The sequence below is a fragment of the Chiloscyllium punctatum genome, chromosome 4 (genome assembly GCF_047496795.1).
Source record: "Chiloscyllium punctatum isolate Juve2018m chromosome 4, sChiPun1.3, whole genome shotgun sequence".
Taxonomy (NCBI): domain Eukaryota; kingdom Metazoa; phylum Chordata; class Chondrichthyes; order Orectolobiformes; family Hemiscylliidae; genus Chiloscyllium; species Chiloscyllium punctatum.
Window position 1 is genome coordinate 30,720,948 of NC_092742.1, and position 17,885 is coordinate 30,738,832.

Here is a 17,885-nt window from a genome sequence, read left to right on the forward strand (position 1 = left end):
ATGGAGTTTAAAACACAAACACATCAGCCATGATCTTTTTGAATAGCAAAGCAGCCTTGAGAGAGTGAACAATCTAATTTTGCTCCTATTTTGCAGGCACATATTTCATCTCTGGAATTCAGGTCTATTGTTTTGTGTTTTAATCAATTGTTGAATGGGATCTGGAGCCCAGTGGCCTTGATAGACCCTACTCTCAGCAGTGAGCAAATAATTGGTATGTAAGTGCCACAATATAGAATTGTTATTGATACGGTCCACTACCTTGATGATGATTAAAAGTAGGCAACTGAAGCAGTAATTTTTGCTTTGGGTTTGCCCTGCTTTTTCGCAAAAGGGATATATCTTGGCGATTTTCACTTTGCCAGGTAGATGCTAACTTGTGGCTATACAAGAGCACCATGGCTACTGATACAGTTGATTTTGGAGAATATCCTCTGCGCTTTCACTGGGATGTTGTAAAGATCCACAGGCATTTTGCTACGTGAAATACACTCAGCTGTTTCTTTATAATATGTGAAATGAATTGTATTAGGCAAAGTCTGGCATCTGTGATAAGGGGACATCACGAGGATGCTGGGCACACCACCTGAGCACAGAATAAAACTATTTTGAGTTCTGTCAACAAGTCAGGGAGGATAAAAAAGACAGTAATACTTGAAATGAACATATTAGTGCACAATTTAAAGGTATACAAGACAAATTGGATAAATATATCTTGTTTGTAAATTTTACTTTTTTTCTTAATCTATGTCAGTTAGGGTTGAAAAGGGAACCTTACCAGTATGCCACATTCAAGTGCCCTCCTGCCAACAATCACACGAATATAAACTTGCCTAAAGTTAAATTCCATGCTCCAAATGAGAAACTGCTGTTGTTCACCTTACTATAGCTATCGCATACTAGTGAAAGGAATACTCATACAACCAAGAGTGGAGCAGCTCAACGGAAAAAGGCAGGTTTTTCACAGAAAAGGAGAAAAGGGAACTGAGAAATTAAGCATAATGAAACATTCAGATCCCCAACTTCCCATATAGCCCTGCAGTCAATCCACAATAACTCAATTAGTTTTGTATCAATCAGATTTGCTGCATCTTTGGTGCCAGGGATATGCTATAATTATGAAATTTTCAGTCTCAAATCACTGTACTCCATTGAGTGTTTCTAAGCAACTACATTTGGATGCCTGAATCATTCACTTTGAGATTGAATGTTTTATCTTCCCTTTTTGGTTCTGAACAATTCCCTGGCCTTGCAAGCTTCAAGAGGCAACTACTTTATTTTCAGAACGTTTACTTCTATCTATTCAAGTTGGAAGCAATTAGTGCTGCACTGTGTGTTGGAGGCTTTGGTGAAGCAAGCATTGTTTGTAAGAAAGCTTTTTTTCCTCAGCATGTAAAAGGAGTTCGAAAGTATTCACGTCAAAAACTGAAAAGTCGCTTGTCAATAAGTTGTGGTTTGCCAATTTGTACCAGCATTGTCACAGCATCTCGGTAACAATAGGTAGACCAATGAACTGTCACTAACCAAAACAAATAAAAATAAGAGGTAAGATACTTTGTTGGCTGAATTTATCCTGAATACATCATTATAGATGAGAAAGTGACAGGAGATAGTACAATTTTATTCCTCATTATCTCCTTTTTCCACTTCTGGTTAAGTGCTCAAGAGGCTATAGTCATAATCATGCCACTGAGGATCAACATCAGCAGACTAGCCTAGCTAAACCTAGTCTTAGCTTTTCTCAACATAAACACATGGACTAAGGCATAATAACCACTTCAGCTTGGAAAATAAGCTTGATTTTGAATATAAGATGCTGTCACTGTCACTTCATAAGTTACCCTACTGTACCACCATTAAAAACCACAAAGCAAAACTGTGAAGAGCTAGTAGAAAGCACTTACTTCATGGAAGCCAGTGGCGACAGTACGTCGGACAAGAGTTTCAGGATCATGACAGAGGGTTGAAAAAGTTGGGTAAAGTTCAGAGTAGAAACATTTAGGATCCACAAAAAGTATCATGGCCTGTATGGAAAAATGCAAAATTAAGCAAAACAAAATTCAATATATTGTCAAATGATGAATCTGTCTGGAACTGAAAACTTTTATAATTGTTCAAGCCATAAGGTCAATGAGGTAGCGGGAGGTGGGAAAATTCTCAGCTATGCCTGCCCATCTCAGAAGAATGTGCCAGGATTGACTGAATCTTCACTGTTGTGTACTCTGTGTGAGCTGCAATCAGGCCAGCTGACCTGCGAAGCAATCTGGAGACAGCAACACGGGCTGTCAGCTGTAGACACTGGGTGGCAGGGTGGCTCAGTGGTTAGCACTGCTGTCTCACAGCACCAAGGACCCAGGTTCAGTTCCAGCCTCAGGCAACTGTCTGTGTGGAGTTTGCACATTCTCCCTGTGTCTGTGTGGACTACCTTCCACAATCCAAAGATGTGCAGGTTAGGTGGATTCGATTACAGGGATAGGGTAGGAGGGAGGCCTGGGTGGGATCCTCATCGGGGGGTCAATGTGGACTTGATGGGTTGAATGACTATCTTCCACACTATAGAGACCGTATGTTTAAAAAGGCCTAACTCAGTGCTATGCGACTTTTGTCCAGTTTTAATGAAGAAAAATAAGGCCTTTCACCTCTCAAAATTCAATACACTCCTCATTTCTTATCCTTAAGGTGATACCACCCTTCCATATTCCCTCATAATCTCCATGTCTGGCTATGACCCAATATACCATCCTCAAACCTTACATACTCTGATGTCAGATTATGCCCTTCCACATACAATCCCTCATGCCAGAACTTCCATGCCCACTCAGTACATTTAGAACTGAAAAAATGTCTTTTCTGGAAAAACAGTCTTCCGTCATTACAATCTTTCATTAAGAAAAGCTTTACGTAACAGGCCAATGAAAGTGAATAATCACCCAGACCTTTTATGGTGTCAACAATAGAAATGGTAAGCATTTGAAACCTCTTAATCCTGTGTGAATACATATTGTGAAGTTGACAGCAGAGATCAGAGTACCAGCAATGTCAATTAAACAAAGTCTCAGGTGTTTCAAGAGAGTAACAATATTGAGGTCTCCATTAACCCCTGGTGCAGCCAGACTTGACATTCCTTCCTTTCTTGATGATCCTCTTTTTAGACCACCTCTGACCAAATTCTAGTTTACCCTTCCTCGCAGCTCCTTTTTTGGTTCAGCATCTATTTTTGTCTGATCACATTCCTGTAAAATAATTTTGGCACTTATTCATTTTAAGGTGTTACATAATCTAACCTACTATTTGCAGATGGGAATTCATATCACATCCAACATCCTTGTGAAACAGACTTGAAGGGAAAGTCATAATTTCTCAGGATGCTTTTAAGTAACTCAGCCACATTTTGAAGTCACATATTCCATCTTTACTCATATAACATTTTGATATTTAATGGTTATACTGAGCTCTGTGTCCATAAATCTACAAATAAAACTTAAATTTACATCACCAATTTATTAATTTCGAAGTCCATATTTATTATAAAAGCTGCTTATATAAGTTGAAGTCTACCCTATCGAAGGCTTTAGTACTAGGGCCATTTTGCATCTCCACATCCAATCCAATGGTTAGCCGTACAATATGAAACTGTTGATTCTTCTACAATTGATTAGTTGGAAGGAAGAGATTTAATAATAGTTCAGGCTTTAAGATTATTCACATACTGGCCTCTTTCCTACCGTTATTAACTGAATTTGTAAGGACCTCCTCTCAGCCATTAACTAAATTTGGCAGGCCATAGCCATAGTTTCATTATCCAATCTCTACCAGACATTGAGAAATATCCAGTCTTTTCTGGATCTGGACTGCTCCATGTCCTAATAATGATGCAACCTATTGTCTGTTCCAGGCAACCAGTTGGCTGACTACAGACATAGTCTATATGCCCTCCTCCCTCCTGTATATAGAAAAAAAACTAGGAATAGAAAAAGAACACTTCTCCCAAAGGTTTGAAATGAAAGTTAAATAAATAGTCAACATTATTTTCAATATTCTAAAATGATTCTCTTTTCTCAGCCCCTTTTCCATTTCTACTCTTGACCATCTTCTGTGCTCAGGTCCCTCAATGCCTTTTTTGCTTCTTCTGCCTTGCAACCTATATCTCTTTTCTTCTTATCCTCCCTTATCTAAAGGGGGAAACAGGAAACAAGAATAGATGGGATGAATACAACAAAGGACCCACATTTTTCCTACAAACTTGATCCAATATGAAGCCTTCAAAGGATGGCAATAGTTTTCATCATCTTTACACACAAGCCATCACCTCTGAACCACGAAGAAAGGACATGAAATACAAAAGAGGATGGTGGTAACGGGTAGAAAATTAAGAAGTGATAGGGGAAAACAACACACACCGTGGAGAAAGGTGTTGCAGTCCATATTCCTTATGTATAATTAAGTTTGTGTGTGTACATTGTGATCATCTGGGTAGTGAAGAACAAAACAAATCTACAGGTTAAAAGTTAGCATTTTATAATCAGCACTTACTGGCAAGTTGTAGGCACAATTCTGTCTAACAGACACATATTTTGCATCCATATCTGCTGCATAGAATTGAGTTGTGTGATCACTTTGACCGTTTTCTTGTTGTAGGCCTAATGTACTAAATTTCTTGTAGAAATCCAAAAACCACATATGTTGTTCATTGGTTAAATTCCCTAAATGGGGTAAAAAGGTAATGGTTGAATATAGTATGATTTAACATTTGACGATAGAAACGGCAAATGAGATCTCCAAACCTAGTTCTAATATTGTCAATCTTAGATTTAGCCATTCGATTCCTCCATATTATACCACGAATACCACTTTGTACATCCTTTCTACATATCCCTTCCAATTTTATATCTCTGTGTACGCAATCTGACACTCATTTTGCTCCTACTACTAAATGCATATACTTATGATTTTCTCTACTCCAATGCCATGTCATGCATACTAAATCAATATTCCCTTCTTTCCCACTCCTTTGCGACCTCCGTTCCCACAGTCTCTGTTTCACACTACACTTATCCCTAGTTTCTCTCTGGCCCAAAGTATACAAGAGTACTGATCTTGGATACCAAGTCATTCACCACTCATAAATAGGGTGCCATTATCTATGGCCACTATCAACTGCACCTTCTCTCCACACTGTGTAGCAGGTTGAGGCCCTCCCAGATGTTCCATCTAGTTTCATGTGAATGCTTTTCCTAAATGCTTAAATTCCATTGATCAGTGCACGTTAAGTATTACTGAAGAGGATTTATCCTACTAACATTGCTCCATTATAATACTTCACATTGAGAATCATCCTCCTGCTAATATGGTGGCATATTTAAATTCATTTAACTACATATATACAACAATGAATATGATTAAAATTAGTAAGCAAGTTTATTATCAACTACCAAACATAGAAACAAAACCAAACAAATTAGCTCATATTCTAATTAGAGAAACACAACTCAACAATTTTTGATTTAGCTAAAATTAGAATGGAAGAACTGCTTGTTCTGTGAAAAAGAGTTCTGTTTCAGTTCTGAAATTATTATTGCAACAGGAAAGATACTACACTTGTCATGGTTCATTTTACTTTCGAGTATTAAATAAGTAACTTAAAAATAGGAAACATTTTGGAAATAGCACTATAATATAATTAGGTTCAAAGCAAGATTTGAAAAAATGTGTTAAAGCTTAAATACAAGAATCCAATAAGAATGGGATTCTAAGTCAAATAAAATAAAGATACATTAATTATTGAGATGATGGACAATGAGAATATTTACAAAGACTAAAAATTGTCATGTGGATGCAAATAAGGCCAAAAGGATAGATGTGAATGTTGACGAACTATGTAAGAATGGCAAAATTAATTAAAACTGGAAATTAAAAAAACACTTGGCACTGGCAGGGCAATAATGAAATACCTATGATATATAAAAGAAAGTCCACAAAAAAGGAGAATAGAAAGCTGAGAATGCATTTGAAAATAAAAATAGGGAGGAGAGCAGAAACTGAGCATCGATTAAAAAACCTTTTTATAGTAAAAAGATAGCCATGATATAGTTAATTTAGAATTAATGTAGGCAAGTTTAGTGTGGATATACAGAATAGCGGAAAAAGTAATTACTTGCCTTTGATTCCAGAGGTGATGGACATTGGGATTACAGAACCAGAGGTGGATGTACGTCAGTCAGTAGAGGATAGATATTTTATAAAAACAAATGATACAAAACAAATCACTCAGTTTTAATCCAAACAAATCTGAATAAGAACCAAAGTTCCAACAATATTTTATGATAAAATGCTAGAATACTGCTGAGAAAAAAAATTGTCAAAATATTTTATCTTGCACTCATAGGACGATTCTTGAATACCACCAATGCAAAGGGAAATAACATTTATACTATATGAGAGGAATGTGGCTATTTGATTGGCAAACTAACTCTGATTGGCAGAGACATTGTCATGAAGAATGCATGAGTTAATAAAGTTAAAAATCACACAACACCAGGTTATAGTCCAACAGGTTTATTTGGAAGCACTAGCTTTTGGATCACTGCTCCTTCATCAGATGGTTTTGGAGTATAATCTACAACCAACTGATGAAGTAGCACCCCAGTCCAACACCGGCATCTCCAAAGCATTAGTTAATGGTGACAGTCAACTGCCAAGCTTTGTTTAGATATTGAATCACCAAATGGTCAAAGAAATGCCCTTAGAAATGAACCAGAGAATTGCTATCAGCTTTTCTGGATTGAAACAAATGGTGTCTGTGTGTACATTTTCTTTCAGGCTGCAAAGAATAATGGCCTCCCTATAAACATATCGGACTTCTACTAGAGGCAAGTGCCTCCTATTTGAGCTTGCCATTCAGTTAGACCATGACTGAGCTACACCTTAATTCCATTTAACTGCTTCTCTCTATAGCCCTGGTTACAGTTACTGTACCAGTGTGTGAGAGAGCGTGTGTGAGTGTTGTCTAATTGAATTTCCACTTTTCCACGAAAATGGAATAAATATCTTTCACCTTTAATCCTGAATGTCGTAGTCTATTTTTGAACATTATGCCTTCTTGTTCAGGATTCTCCTATTAGAGGATTTGGCTTCCCTTTATTTATCATAATGAATCGCTGAATAATTGTACGATCCTAATTAAATTAACCCTCTCTTCCCTCTAAACCTTTTAAACTCAAAGGAACACAGACTGAGTAAGCAGTATATCCTTATACTTTGGTCTCCCAAGCACTGGCATCATTCTAGTGAATCTGTAAAGCACTATAAAGAGGTTTTGGAAGTCCAAGTGCAGTAAGCAAATCTTTTAAAAGTAACAGGCAAGTACAGGAAAATAACTTGAAGACAAATGAAATGTTGGCCTTTATAAAATTAACTCTGTTCAAATAAAGGGGAAAAGGTTATGATTCAGAATCTAAGCCCTACATTAGTTGAGCACGATGTTTAATTTTGACACTGCAGCTCAAGAATTATATCCTGCCCTGTAGGCAATGCATCACAAATTTGTGAGGATAATATTAGGGCTCAGAGAGTTAAATTAAGATTTCATAAACTTAGCTATATTTCTGTTGAACCCTTTCAAGGTGAACGCATCTTTCTACAGGTCATTCCACTACAATGCACAATACTTGGCTGTCAGAAGATGAGTGAACAATTTTGATATGTCAATCAAAAGTACAAAAGTACAAAGAGTACACCTAATGCAATACTCCCTTCTTGAAGAATATAAAAATTACAATGAAGAATGATGTTCTGCTTATTGCTGGTAGCTAAGTTTACAATAAATATTGCTCTTCCAAGTATGAATCAACAAGCTTAAAATTGATTTCTAATAAAAATTAGGGAAACATTTTCATTTTAGACTAGATTTGAATAGCTTAACTCAGAGGGGTGATTGATCATAAACACATTTAGATTAATAAAGTGAATCGTAAAGTGAACAAGGGCAACAGAAAATGGTTAAGTCAGTCGCTAAAAATTGACATCAAAAGTAAAAGGTAGGTTGGAAAAAAGTTAAGAGTGAAGAAAACAAAAAAGAAATCTCTATTTGGCTACATATGTTTTATACAAATTGTTAAAAATGGAGGTAAGAAACTAAATTAAACTTACTAAATTTACCTGAGAGACCATGACAGAGCTTTCCTAGTTGGTGTGACAGTGGTGCAAGAATGCTCTCATCTGCTTTGAATGATTTCTCACAGAACATCATCACCAAGGGAAATATAATTTGGGTACGGTCATCTGACAGGATAATCAGAGAATAATGTATCACCGAAATAATAAATGTAAGGAGGAAAATGGGTAAACAAAATGTCACAAATAACAAAAGTTAATTGATCGTATGAATATCAAATATTTTATGCACGATGTTATCTCCAAATAGGACTGCTTTGATAGAAAATGTTTGAGACCTACTTTAAGGGAAAAAAGTCACTTCATTTTACGATGCTGTCGACAACCAGCTTAAACCTTACATCATGAATATTTTTATTCTCCAAAATACAGAGATGTTTTTCTATAATAAAATATTGGAAGGCATCAATGTTCTTTGGTACATGCTGATGGAACACTGGTTTCTGCAAAAGAACTGAACTGTCACTTTTAAATTAGGGATCTATGATATGAAGTACTGACAACAATCAAAAACATTCAATTAATTCTGTATTTATGTTAATGCAACTCATGTCAATCCAAACATCAACATTATTAGGGAACCTGTGTGGAAATATCTCCCAACTCTGGGGTCAATATTACAGACGTGGGATAAATAAGGTTTATTTGTCCCCAATCTGAAAAGACAGCACCATCTCGTCCTAATTTTAATTCATGTTCATAATGGATGTAATCATTTAGCCTTGTTTGAATGTGCTTATTCTTCATAACCTGAGAATAGCAAAATTTAATCTCCATTATCTAGGGTGTTCTATACATCAGAAATTGAGTGAAATTTGCATGTATTTCCCAATCCAAAGCACATGAAAGTCCACTGACTTTCCAATCACAATGACATAGAACACAGAATGACACCTAAAGTATTGTGTAATTGTCAGGTGTGCATCCAAGGTGTTCAGAATAAAGCTTGAATGTCTAAAACTCTTTTATTGATAGAGCAATTTGGCCACTTTGAGTGTCAAGCATGCACCCATCACTGAAGACAGAAAATCTTCATTTCCCCTGAAGGTTAACTCTTTCTTCACTTCTATCACTTGCAGGAGCTGAACCATCTGTTGAAGGTCCTAATAGGAAGCATCATTTAACTGTAAATCTTGGGCAATAGATCTGATTTGTGAATAACAGCTAGGGATCAAAAGGTATCTAACTCTAAGCATCCAGTATTGGATAATAAGGAGCATGGTCAATTTTGATATGTCAATCAAAAGTACAAAAGTACAAAGAGTACACCTAATGCAATACTCCCTTCTTGAAGAATATAAAAATTACAATGAAGAATGATGTTCTGTTTACTGCTGGTAGCTAAATTTACAATAAATATTGCTCTTCCAAGTATGAATCAACAAGCTTAAATTGATTTCTAATAAAAATTAGGGAAACATTTTCATTTTAGACTAGATTTGAATAGCTTAACTCAGAGTGGTGATTAATCATAAACACATTTAGATTAATAAAGTGAATCATAAATTAAACATGGTTAAGACTATAGCTGACTTGTAACCCAATTTACATTCTAAATGGAGGAAAGACATAGAAGGGGAAAGGTATGTTGAGTGTTTCAAGTTCAAAGTAGTCTATAGGGGAGGCAATGGTAGTTGTATTATCACTGGAGTGTAATTCCAGAAATCCAGGTAATAATCTGGGGAAGAGGGTTCGAATTCTGCCACAGATGATGAATTCAATAAATTTCTGGAATTAGAGAGTCTAAGGATGTCCATGAGTCCATTGTTGATTGTTGTAAAACTCATCTGATTCACTAATGAGCTTCACAGAAGGTGATGGTGAAGGGTTGTTTTTCAGACTGGAGGCCTGTGACCAGTGGAGTGCCACAAAGATCGGTGCTGGGTCCATGACTTTTTGTCAGTTACATAAATGATTTGGATGCCAGCATAAGAGGTACAGTTAGTAAGCTTGCAGATGACACCAAAATTGGAGGTATACTGCACAGTGAAGAAGGTTACCTCAGATTACAACAGGATCTGGACCAGATGGGCCAATGAGCTGAGAAATGGCAGATGGAGTTTAATTCAGATAAATGCGAGGTGCTGCATTTTGGGAAAGCAAATCTTAGCAGGACTTATACACTTAATGGTAAGGTCCTAGGGTGTATTGCTGAACAAAGAGACCTTCGAGTGCAGGTTCATAGCTCCTTGAAAGTGGAGTCGCAGGTAGATAGGATAGTGAAGAAGGCGTTTGGTATACTTTCCTTTATTGGTCAGAGTATTGAGTACAGGAGTTGGGAGGTCATGTGGCGGCTGTACAGGACATTGGTTAGGCCACTGTTGGAATATTGCGTTCAATTCTGGTCTCCTTCCTATTGGAAAGATGTTGTGAAACTTGAAAGGGTTCAGAAAAGATTTACAAGGATGTTGCCAGGGTTGGAGGATTTGAGCTATAGGGAGAGGCTGAACAGGCTGGGGCTGTTTTCCGTGGAGCGCGGAGGCTGAGAGGTGACCTTATAGAGATTTACAAAATTATGAGGGGCATGGATAAGGTAAATAGGCAAAGTCTTTTCCCTGAGGTCTGGGAGTCCAGAACTAGAGGGCATAGGTTTAGGCTGAGATGGGAAACATATTAAAGCGACCTACGGGGCAACTTTTTCACACAGAGAGTGACACACGTATGGAATGAGCTACCAGAGGAAGTGGTGGAGGCTGGTACAATTGCAACATTTATGAGGCATTTGGATGGGTATATGAATAGGAAGAGTGTGGAGGGATATGGGCCAGGTGCTGGCAGATGGGACTAGATTGGGTTGGGATATCTGGTTGGCATGGACGGGTTGGACCGAGGGGTCTGTTTCCATGCTGTACATCTCTATGACTCTAAGACTCTAAACTGCCATCTTTACCTGGTCTGGCCTACACGTGACTAGCAATGTGGCTGATCTTTTACTGTCCTCTGGGCAATTAGGGATGGGCAATAAATGATGGCCTAGCTAGCGATGCCCTCATCCCCTGAATGAATACATTTAAAAAAAGGGAACAATGTGTAAAGTTATAGAGTGAAAGCAGAGTAATGACACTAAGTGAGACTCATTTGGGGAGCTGACACAGACATGATAGACTGAATGGCCTGCTCCCGTACTATGCGATTTGGTGAATCCAAAGGAAGCAGAGAAGGTTGTAGATTCTTTCGCTGAGCTGGTGTGCTTTTCTGCATTTGTTTTGTCACCTCCCAAGGTGATATCAACAGTGCATTTTTGATATAGTGTTGGCAGTCTGTCCCGCCTGGTATATATGTATCTCTGTTTTTTGGTACTTCTGGTTCTGATTCTGAGTGGCTTGTTTATGGGGTCCAATTTAATGTGCTTATTGATTGAGTTCTGGTTGCAGTGTTTCGCGTGTCTCTGTTTTGCCTGTGCTAGGATGGTTACATTGTCCCAGTTGAATTTGTGCCCTTCAGGGGACTTTATAATATCCATTTGACCTAAACTTTTAAGACAAAAATTGCTTCACCATCTTACAATCAAGATCACAAAGGAATTCCATAAAATTGTATGCAATGGACAATCTCATAAGATGTATAACAGAAAGCAATTTTAATTTGTAATTTAGTTTAAAACCTGTCTATTTCACTCTGTTATAATCAAAAACATTTCGAATATGTACTTGAAATCACTGACAATGTCTGTCTGGTAACTTACCACTGTCAAACATCACAAGAAGATTTACAATGGTGTCAAATGCAGCAATACGTACACTGCTTCCTTCATCCCTAGCCAACTCTACTAATTCAGGAAGAATTGCAGTTTTTGTCTGTTCAACCCTATAGAATGAAAAGAAAAACAATTCATGTCAAAAGAGCAAAGAAAAGTCACATTGATGTAGAATGCCTTAAATATAGATCTAAAAATACTGTGGATGCTGTAAATCAGAAACAAAAGCAGAAATTGATGGGAAAACTCCGCAGTTCTGGTGTCATCTGTGGAGAGAAATCAGGCAAGGCTCACTTGACCCAAAATATTAAGGAGAGTCAATGGGCAGAGTTGAGTATAGTAACCATTTAAAAAGAGAAAGTGTTAGAACAGCTAAAAGGTCTAAAAATTAATAAATCTCCTGGCTCGCATGGGCTACATCCTAGAGTTCTGAGGGAGGTGGCTGAAGAAATAGAGGAGGCGTTGGTTGTAATAAAAATCAGGAGTCAGGGAAAGTCCCAGATGATTGGAAAATTGCTGTTGTAACCCCTTGTTCAGGAAAGGATCAAGACAAAAGATGGAAAATTACAGGCCAATTAGCCTAACCTCGGTTGTAGGTAAAATTCTAGAACCCATCGTCAAGGATGAGATTTCTAAATTCTTGGAAGTGCAGGGTCGGATTAGAACAAGTCAGCATGGATTTAGTAGATTAGATTAGATTAAATTCCTTACAGTGTGGAAACAGGCCCTTCAGCCCAACCAGTCCACACCAACCTTCTGAAGAGTAACCCACCCAGAACCATTTCCCTCTGACTAATGCACCTAATGCTATGGGCAATTTAGCATGACCAATTCACCTAACCTGCACATTTTTGGACTGTGGGAGGAAACCGGAGCACCCAGAGGAAACCCACGCAGACACAGGGACAATGTGCGAACTCCACACAGACAGTTGCCCAAGGCTGGAATCGAACCCGGGTCCCTAGTGCTGTGAGGCTGCAGTGCTAACCACTGAACCACCGTGCCACCGTAGTCATGCCTGACAAACCTGTTAGAATTCTTTGAAGAGGTAACAAGTAGGTTAGACCAGGGAAATCAAGTGAATGTTATCTTCCTAGACTTCCAAAAGGCCTTTGATTAGGTGCCTCACGAGGCACCAAGGTGAGGGCCCATGGTGTTCGAGGAGAGCTACTGGCATGGATTGAGGATTGGCTGACAGACAGCAGAGAGTTGGGATAAAAGGTTCTTTTTCAGAATGGCAACTAGTAACAAGTGGTGTCCCGCAGGGTTCAGTGTTGGGCCTGCCGCTGTTCACTTTATATATTAATGATCTGAATGAAGGGACAGGGGGCATTCTGGTGAAGTTCACAGATGATATGAGTTAGGCGGAGAGGCAGATAATTCTGACGAGGTGCGGAGGCTGCAGAAAGATTTAGATAGTTTAGGAGAGTGGTCCAAGAAATGGCTGATGAATTTCAATATGAGTAAATGCAAGTTCTTACACATTGGAAAAAAGAACACAGGCATGGACTATTTTCTAAGTGGTGAGAAAATTCATAAAGCCAAAGTACAAAGGGATCTGGGACTGCTAGTTGAGTCCATGGACTTGCAGGTTGAGTCCATGGTTAAGAAAGCAAATGTAATATTGTCATTTATCTCGGGAGGGTTGGAATGTAACAGCTGAAATATGCTATTGAGACTTTATAAAGCTCTGGTTAGACCCCATTTATAATACCTTGTTCAGTTTTGGGCCCCACACCTCAGGAAGGACATACTGGCACTGGAGCGCGTCCAGTGGAGATTCACACGGATGATCCCTGGAATGGTAGGCCTAACATATGACGAATGGCTGAGGATCCTGGGATTGTATTCATTAGAGTTTAGAAGGTTGAGGGGAGATCTAATAAAAACTTATAAGATAATGCATGGATTAGAAAGGGTGGATGCTGGGAATTTGTTTCCATCAGGCAGGGATACTAGGACCCATGGGCACAGCCTTAGAATTAGAAGGGGCCAATTTAGAACAGAAATGAGGAGACATTTCTTCAGCTAGAGAGTAGTGGGCCTGTTGAATTCCTTGCCATGGAGCACTGTGGAACCTAAGACATTAAATGTCTTCAAGGCAGAGATTGATAAATTCTTAATCTTGCAAAGAATTAAGGGATATAGGGAGAGTGTGGTTAAGTGGCGTTGAAATGCCCATCTACTATGATTGAATGGCGGAGTGGACTCGATGGGCCAAATGGCTTACTTCCACTCCTATGCCTTATGGTCAGCTATGATTTCTGTCCACAGATGCTGAACTTTTCCAGCAATTTCTGCTTTTGTTGTAGAACGCCGTACCTGTCTTATCCATTCTATTATTAGCCTTTTCCCAATAGGGGAGATGTAGACATTGTGACAACCTCTAGTAATTCAAAGGCCCAGGCTAATTCAATTGATGAATTCTGGATATAAAAGCTGGACTCAGCAATGGTGACCACTATCATCAGTTATTGTAGAAATATTTTTGATTTACTGATCCCTTTTGCAAAGGAGATCTACCATCCTTTGTGGCTCCATCCCCACAGCAATATGGTTGAATCTCAACTGTCCTCTGAAATGGCCTAGCATGTCACTCAGCGAAAGGGAAATTTGAGTTGAAAAACAAATGCAAGTCCTGCAGTAATGCTCACATCCATTGAAATAATTTTAAAATAAATCAATATAACCTACATGTAAACCTTAACAATTACCTGAAATTACCCTACCTTATGTAGCGTAGTCATGGGTGAGTAAAATCAATAGGTATGAATTATAATTACAGAGGTGATTTATAGAGCATCAAGCATTGATGTCAACCTAATCTTACTGTAAATCCACAACAGTCAATTAGTTCCAATTTGTAGTTCTACACAGAATGAAACCTTTTTAAATTGAGAGTTGTTTAATATTATATATAGAGTAGTCTCAGCCACTTCAAGGAGCTCCTGTAAGTATCATTTCAAAAATATTCTTATTTTCTTTATATTACATCCTTCTGAAATCAAAATCAGAAATCAAAATTAATTCAACTATCTCTAACATTACTAAGTAATGAATTTGATCTTAACATTAAAGAACTGCCCATTTTAAAGAAATTCTTTAACTGCACTACACAACTTGATAAATTGTTTTTACATTACTACATCTTAAATGAGAAAAAAAGGCTGCTCAAATTAAATGCAGTAATGTGCAAAGCTAATTTCACCTTGACCTGTTCCACTTTTGGAGTCAGGATTTCAACCCTATGATGTAGCAGTAACACAGTTCATATCTCCTCCTGGTATTTTTCATTATGCATCCCAGCAGAATTGTTTAGTCTGCACAACTATTTGTTTAGTTAAACTTCTTGCTGCTCAAAAATTTGAAATATTAATGGTTTTTATGCAACATCTAGCATCCTTATTTCAGTTAAGCAAAGATGTCTACACAGAAATAAATACAAAGAACTGCACTGCTAGAAATCTGAAACAAAACAGAGTGCTGGAGAAACACAGCTCATCTGGCAACATCTGTGAAGGGAAAAACAGAGTTTGCATTTCAAGTCTAGTAACTCTTCATTCGAACCATTCTAAATAAAGGTCACTGGACTTGAAACATTAACGCCTCTTTTCTCTCTGCAGATGCTGCCAGACCTGCTGTGTTTCTCCAGCACACACCGTTTTTGTGTTATTCGCATAGGTTTGACAATATTTACCCAAGTTACAATATTTACCCAATTCCTTGTGCTATGAATTCCAGTTGACGACACATACAGGAGCGAACTTCATATTCTACATCCTGGCAAAGTGATTTCACTAGAGGCAGAATATCTCGTTTTATTCTGCAGAGACAATACAACTGCTTATAGACTATTTTTCTTTGCTTATTTCATGACAAATCTATAATTAATGCATGACTGTAATATGCCATCTTAGAGCACTAGGGACTAAAGAAACATTGCAAAGAGAGAGATCAAAACTACAGCAATATATATATTACTCTTGTGAAACAGGAGGTATGGGAAATTTGAGAGAAAAGAAAAAGAAATGTAGAGAGAAAGATAGATAAAGAGGAAGACAGATAAAAAGAAAGAAAGATTGATTTATATAGCAGCAATTCTCAAACAGTATTATCAGTTTTTATTTCAATCTTTAGTCAATGAGATAAAACAGCTTCCAGAATAAAATGCTTTATTTCATAGTCCAGCCAAAACTAAGGAAATATACCACATCAGGTGTACCTGCATGCACATGATTTTAGAAAAGGCTATGACAGTCCTCAGCTATATTTTTCACCACCCTACAAGAATTAGTTCCATTTACAGAATACTTTTAACATAGAATATACATCAAAGCATAAAATAAAATGGATAAAGGAATGTGCATGACAGGAGGGTTGAGAGCGGACTTAAAAACTTAGCTGCAATGATGATTGAAGGTTGAAGAGGTATCTGAGGATCTCTCACAAATTAACAATAAAGTTAAAATCTTGTCCGTCAATGTTTCAGCAAAGGGAGGAGAATGCACAGAAATTCAAGGACCAAAGGTTGGAGGAGGGTGGAGGAAATTACAATGATAGGTGCATGAACCCGTACAGATTTTAAATTCAAGGTTTTGAGGGACAGGGATGCAATGAAGTCAGCAACCTTGGAAAGGATGACGTAATCTGGAGCAAAGGATGAAAACCCACAGTGAAGAATTCTCAAACTGACAAAAACATGGGTAAGAATTTCAGAAACAGTGGGAGTGACAATAATATAGAGGTGTGAGAAAACAATCTTGGTGTTGGATAAAATTGGAAAGTTTTATAATTTTGCCCGATATCAAATCAAAAAAAAATAATATGGACTAAACAAGTCACTGGCTGGGAAACAACCAGCAAAAGGAAAGGCAACAGTTCAGCTCACAAGATCGGTTTGATCTTTCTGATGTGCAGGAGGGAAATGTGACTCCTCCATATTTTGATCTAATACAGGCAGTCCAACCACAGAGGAAGTTTAAGAGGGAGAGACAGTGGAAGAGAGTTGGATGTAATCAGCATATATATTTTACACAGAAACATTTTCTGATCTCAGATCTGCAACATTATTTTGGTGAAGCATCACCATCTTTGCATATTATACAAATCAGTACAGGTAGAAGCTTCTTTATCTGAACATCCAAACACCGAAAAGCTCTGAAATCCGAAAGTTTTTGTGAAGTTTTTTTCTCATTAAAAGATTGTTTGGCGAGCAAACAGTTAACCCAAGTCAACATCCACTTGATGCATGTCACTCAAATGCAACGTGGGGGTGGGGGCGTGGCCAAGCACCGACAGGCCTGGGGTTTCTCTGTGAATGCCCCCAAATCAACACCCACTCGATGTGTGTCCCTCAGATGTGACATGGGGGACATGGCCAAGCACTGACAGGCCTGGGCTTTATCTGTGAATGCCCCAAAATCGACACCCACTCGATGCGTGCCACTCAGATGTGATATGGGAGGTGTGGCCAAGCAAGTTCTTACTTAGAAGTCTGCTCCTCCAGTAACATTTTTTAAAATTTCACCATTAGACTGTCACTATTCCGAAAACCAAATAATTCCAAATTCCGAAAAACAGCTGGTCATGAGCATTTCAGATAAAGGGTCTTCTACCTGTACTAAAAAGTTAAAAGTGCACATTCTTGTACTTTCTTTTTACCTTGTTATAAGTAGTAATATTTATATGTTTCTATGTGCTCCAATTTTATTTTCAGTTATCATTTCAAACCAAACTTCACCACAGCTTTTAATCTATTTACATCTACAGAAAGACATGCTGAATAAAATAACTAGTAACAATTTTTCACAAAATTTAAATATAAAGGCAATAAATGAATTACCAAATCAGATTTTTGTTAAAAGACATTAAACAATTATAGAAAATAAATACAATATCTGAGTTAAAATTTTAGAAAAAAAATGCAAAATAAAGTTTATGAATAATTATAAATGCAATTTAAGACAAGCTAACTCAAAAGTGGCATATATCCATGAAGCCCAGTCAAAAAAGGATT

General features: G+C 37.7%; 1 protein-coding gene across 6 annotated transcripts in view; it reads right to left on the bottom strand.

Annotated features, from left to right (window-relative positions):
• The window catches only part of ppp4r4 (protein phosphatase 4, regulatory subunit 4), a 185,097-nt gene that overhangs the window by 72,777 nt on the left and 94,435 nt on the right, over positions 1-17,885 (bottom strand). For 4 of the 6 annotated variants that reach the window (XM_072568279.1, XM_072568278.1, XM_072568281.1 and 1 more), the window contains 5 exons: positions 15,585-15,692; positions 11,858-11,979; positions 8,149-8,280; positions 4,534-4,703; positions 1,905-2,024 (listed from right to left, as the gene is read on the bottom strand). In XM_072568279.1, coding sequence (XP_072424380.1) covers positions 1,905-2,024; positions 4,534-4,703; positions 8,149-8,280; positions 11,858-11,979; positions 15,585-15,692 — 652 coding nt within the window. The remainder of the gene's footprint in view (positions 1-1,904; positions 2,025-4,533; positions 4,704-8,148; positions 8,281-11,857; positions 11,980-15,584; positions 15,693-17,885) is intronic. The other 2 variants (XM_072568280.1, XM_072568276.1) reach the window with 1 other exon arrangement.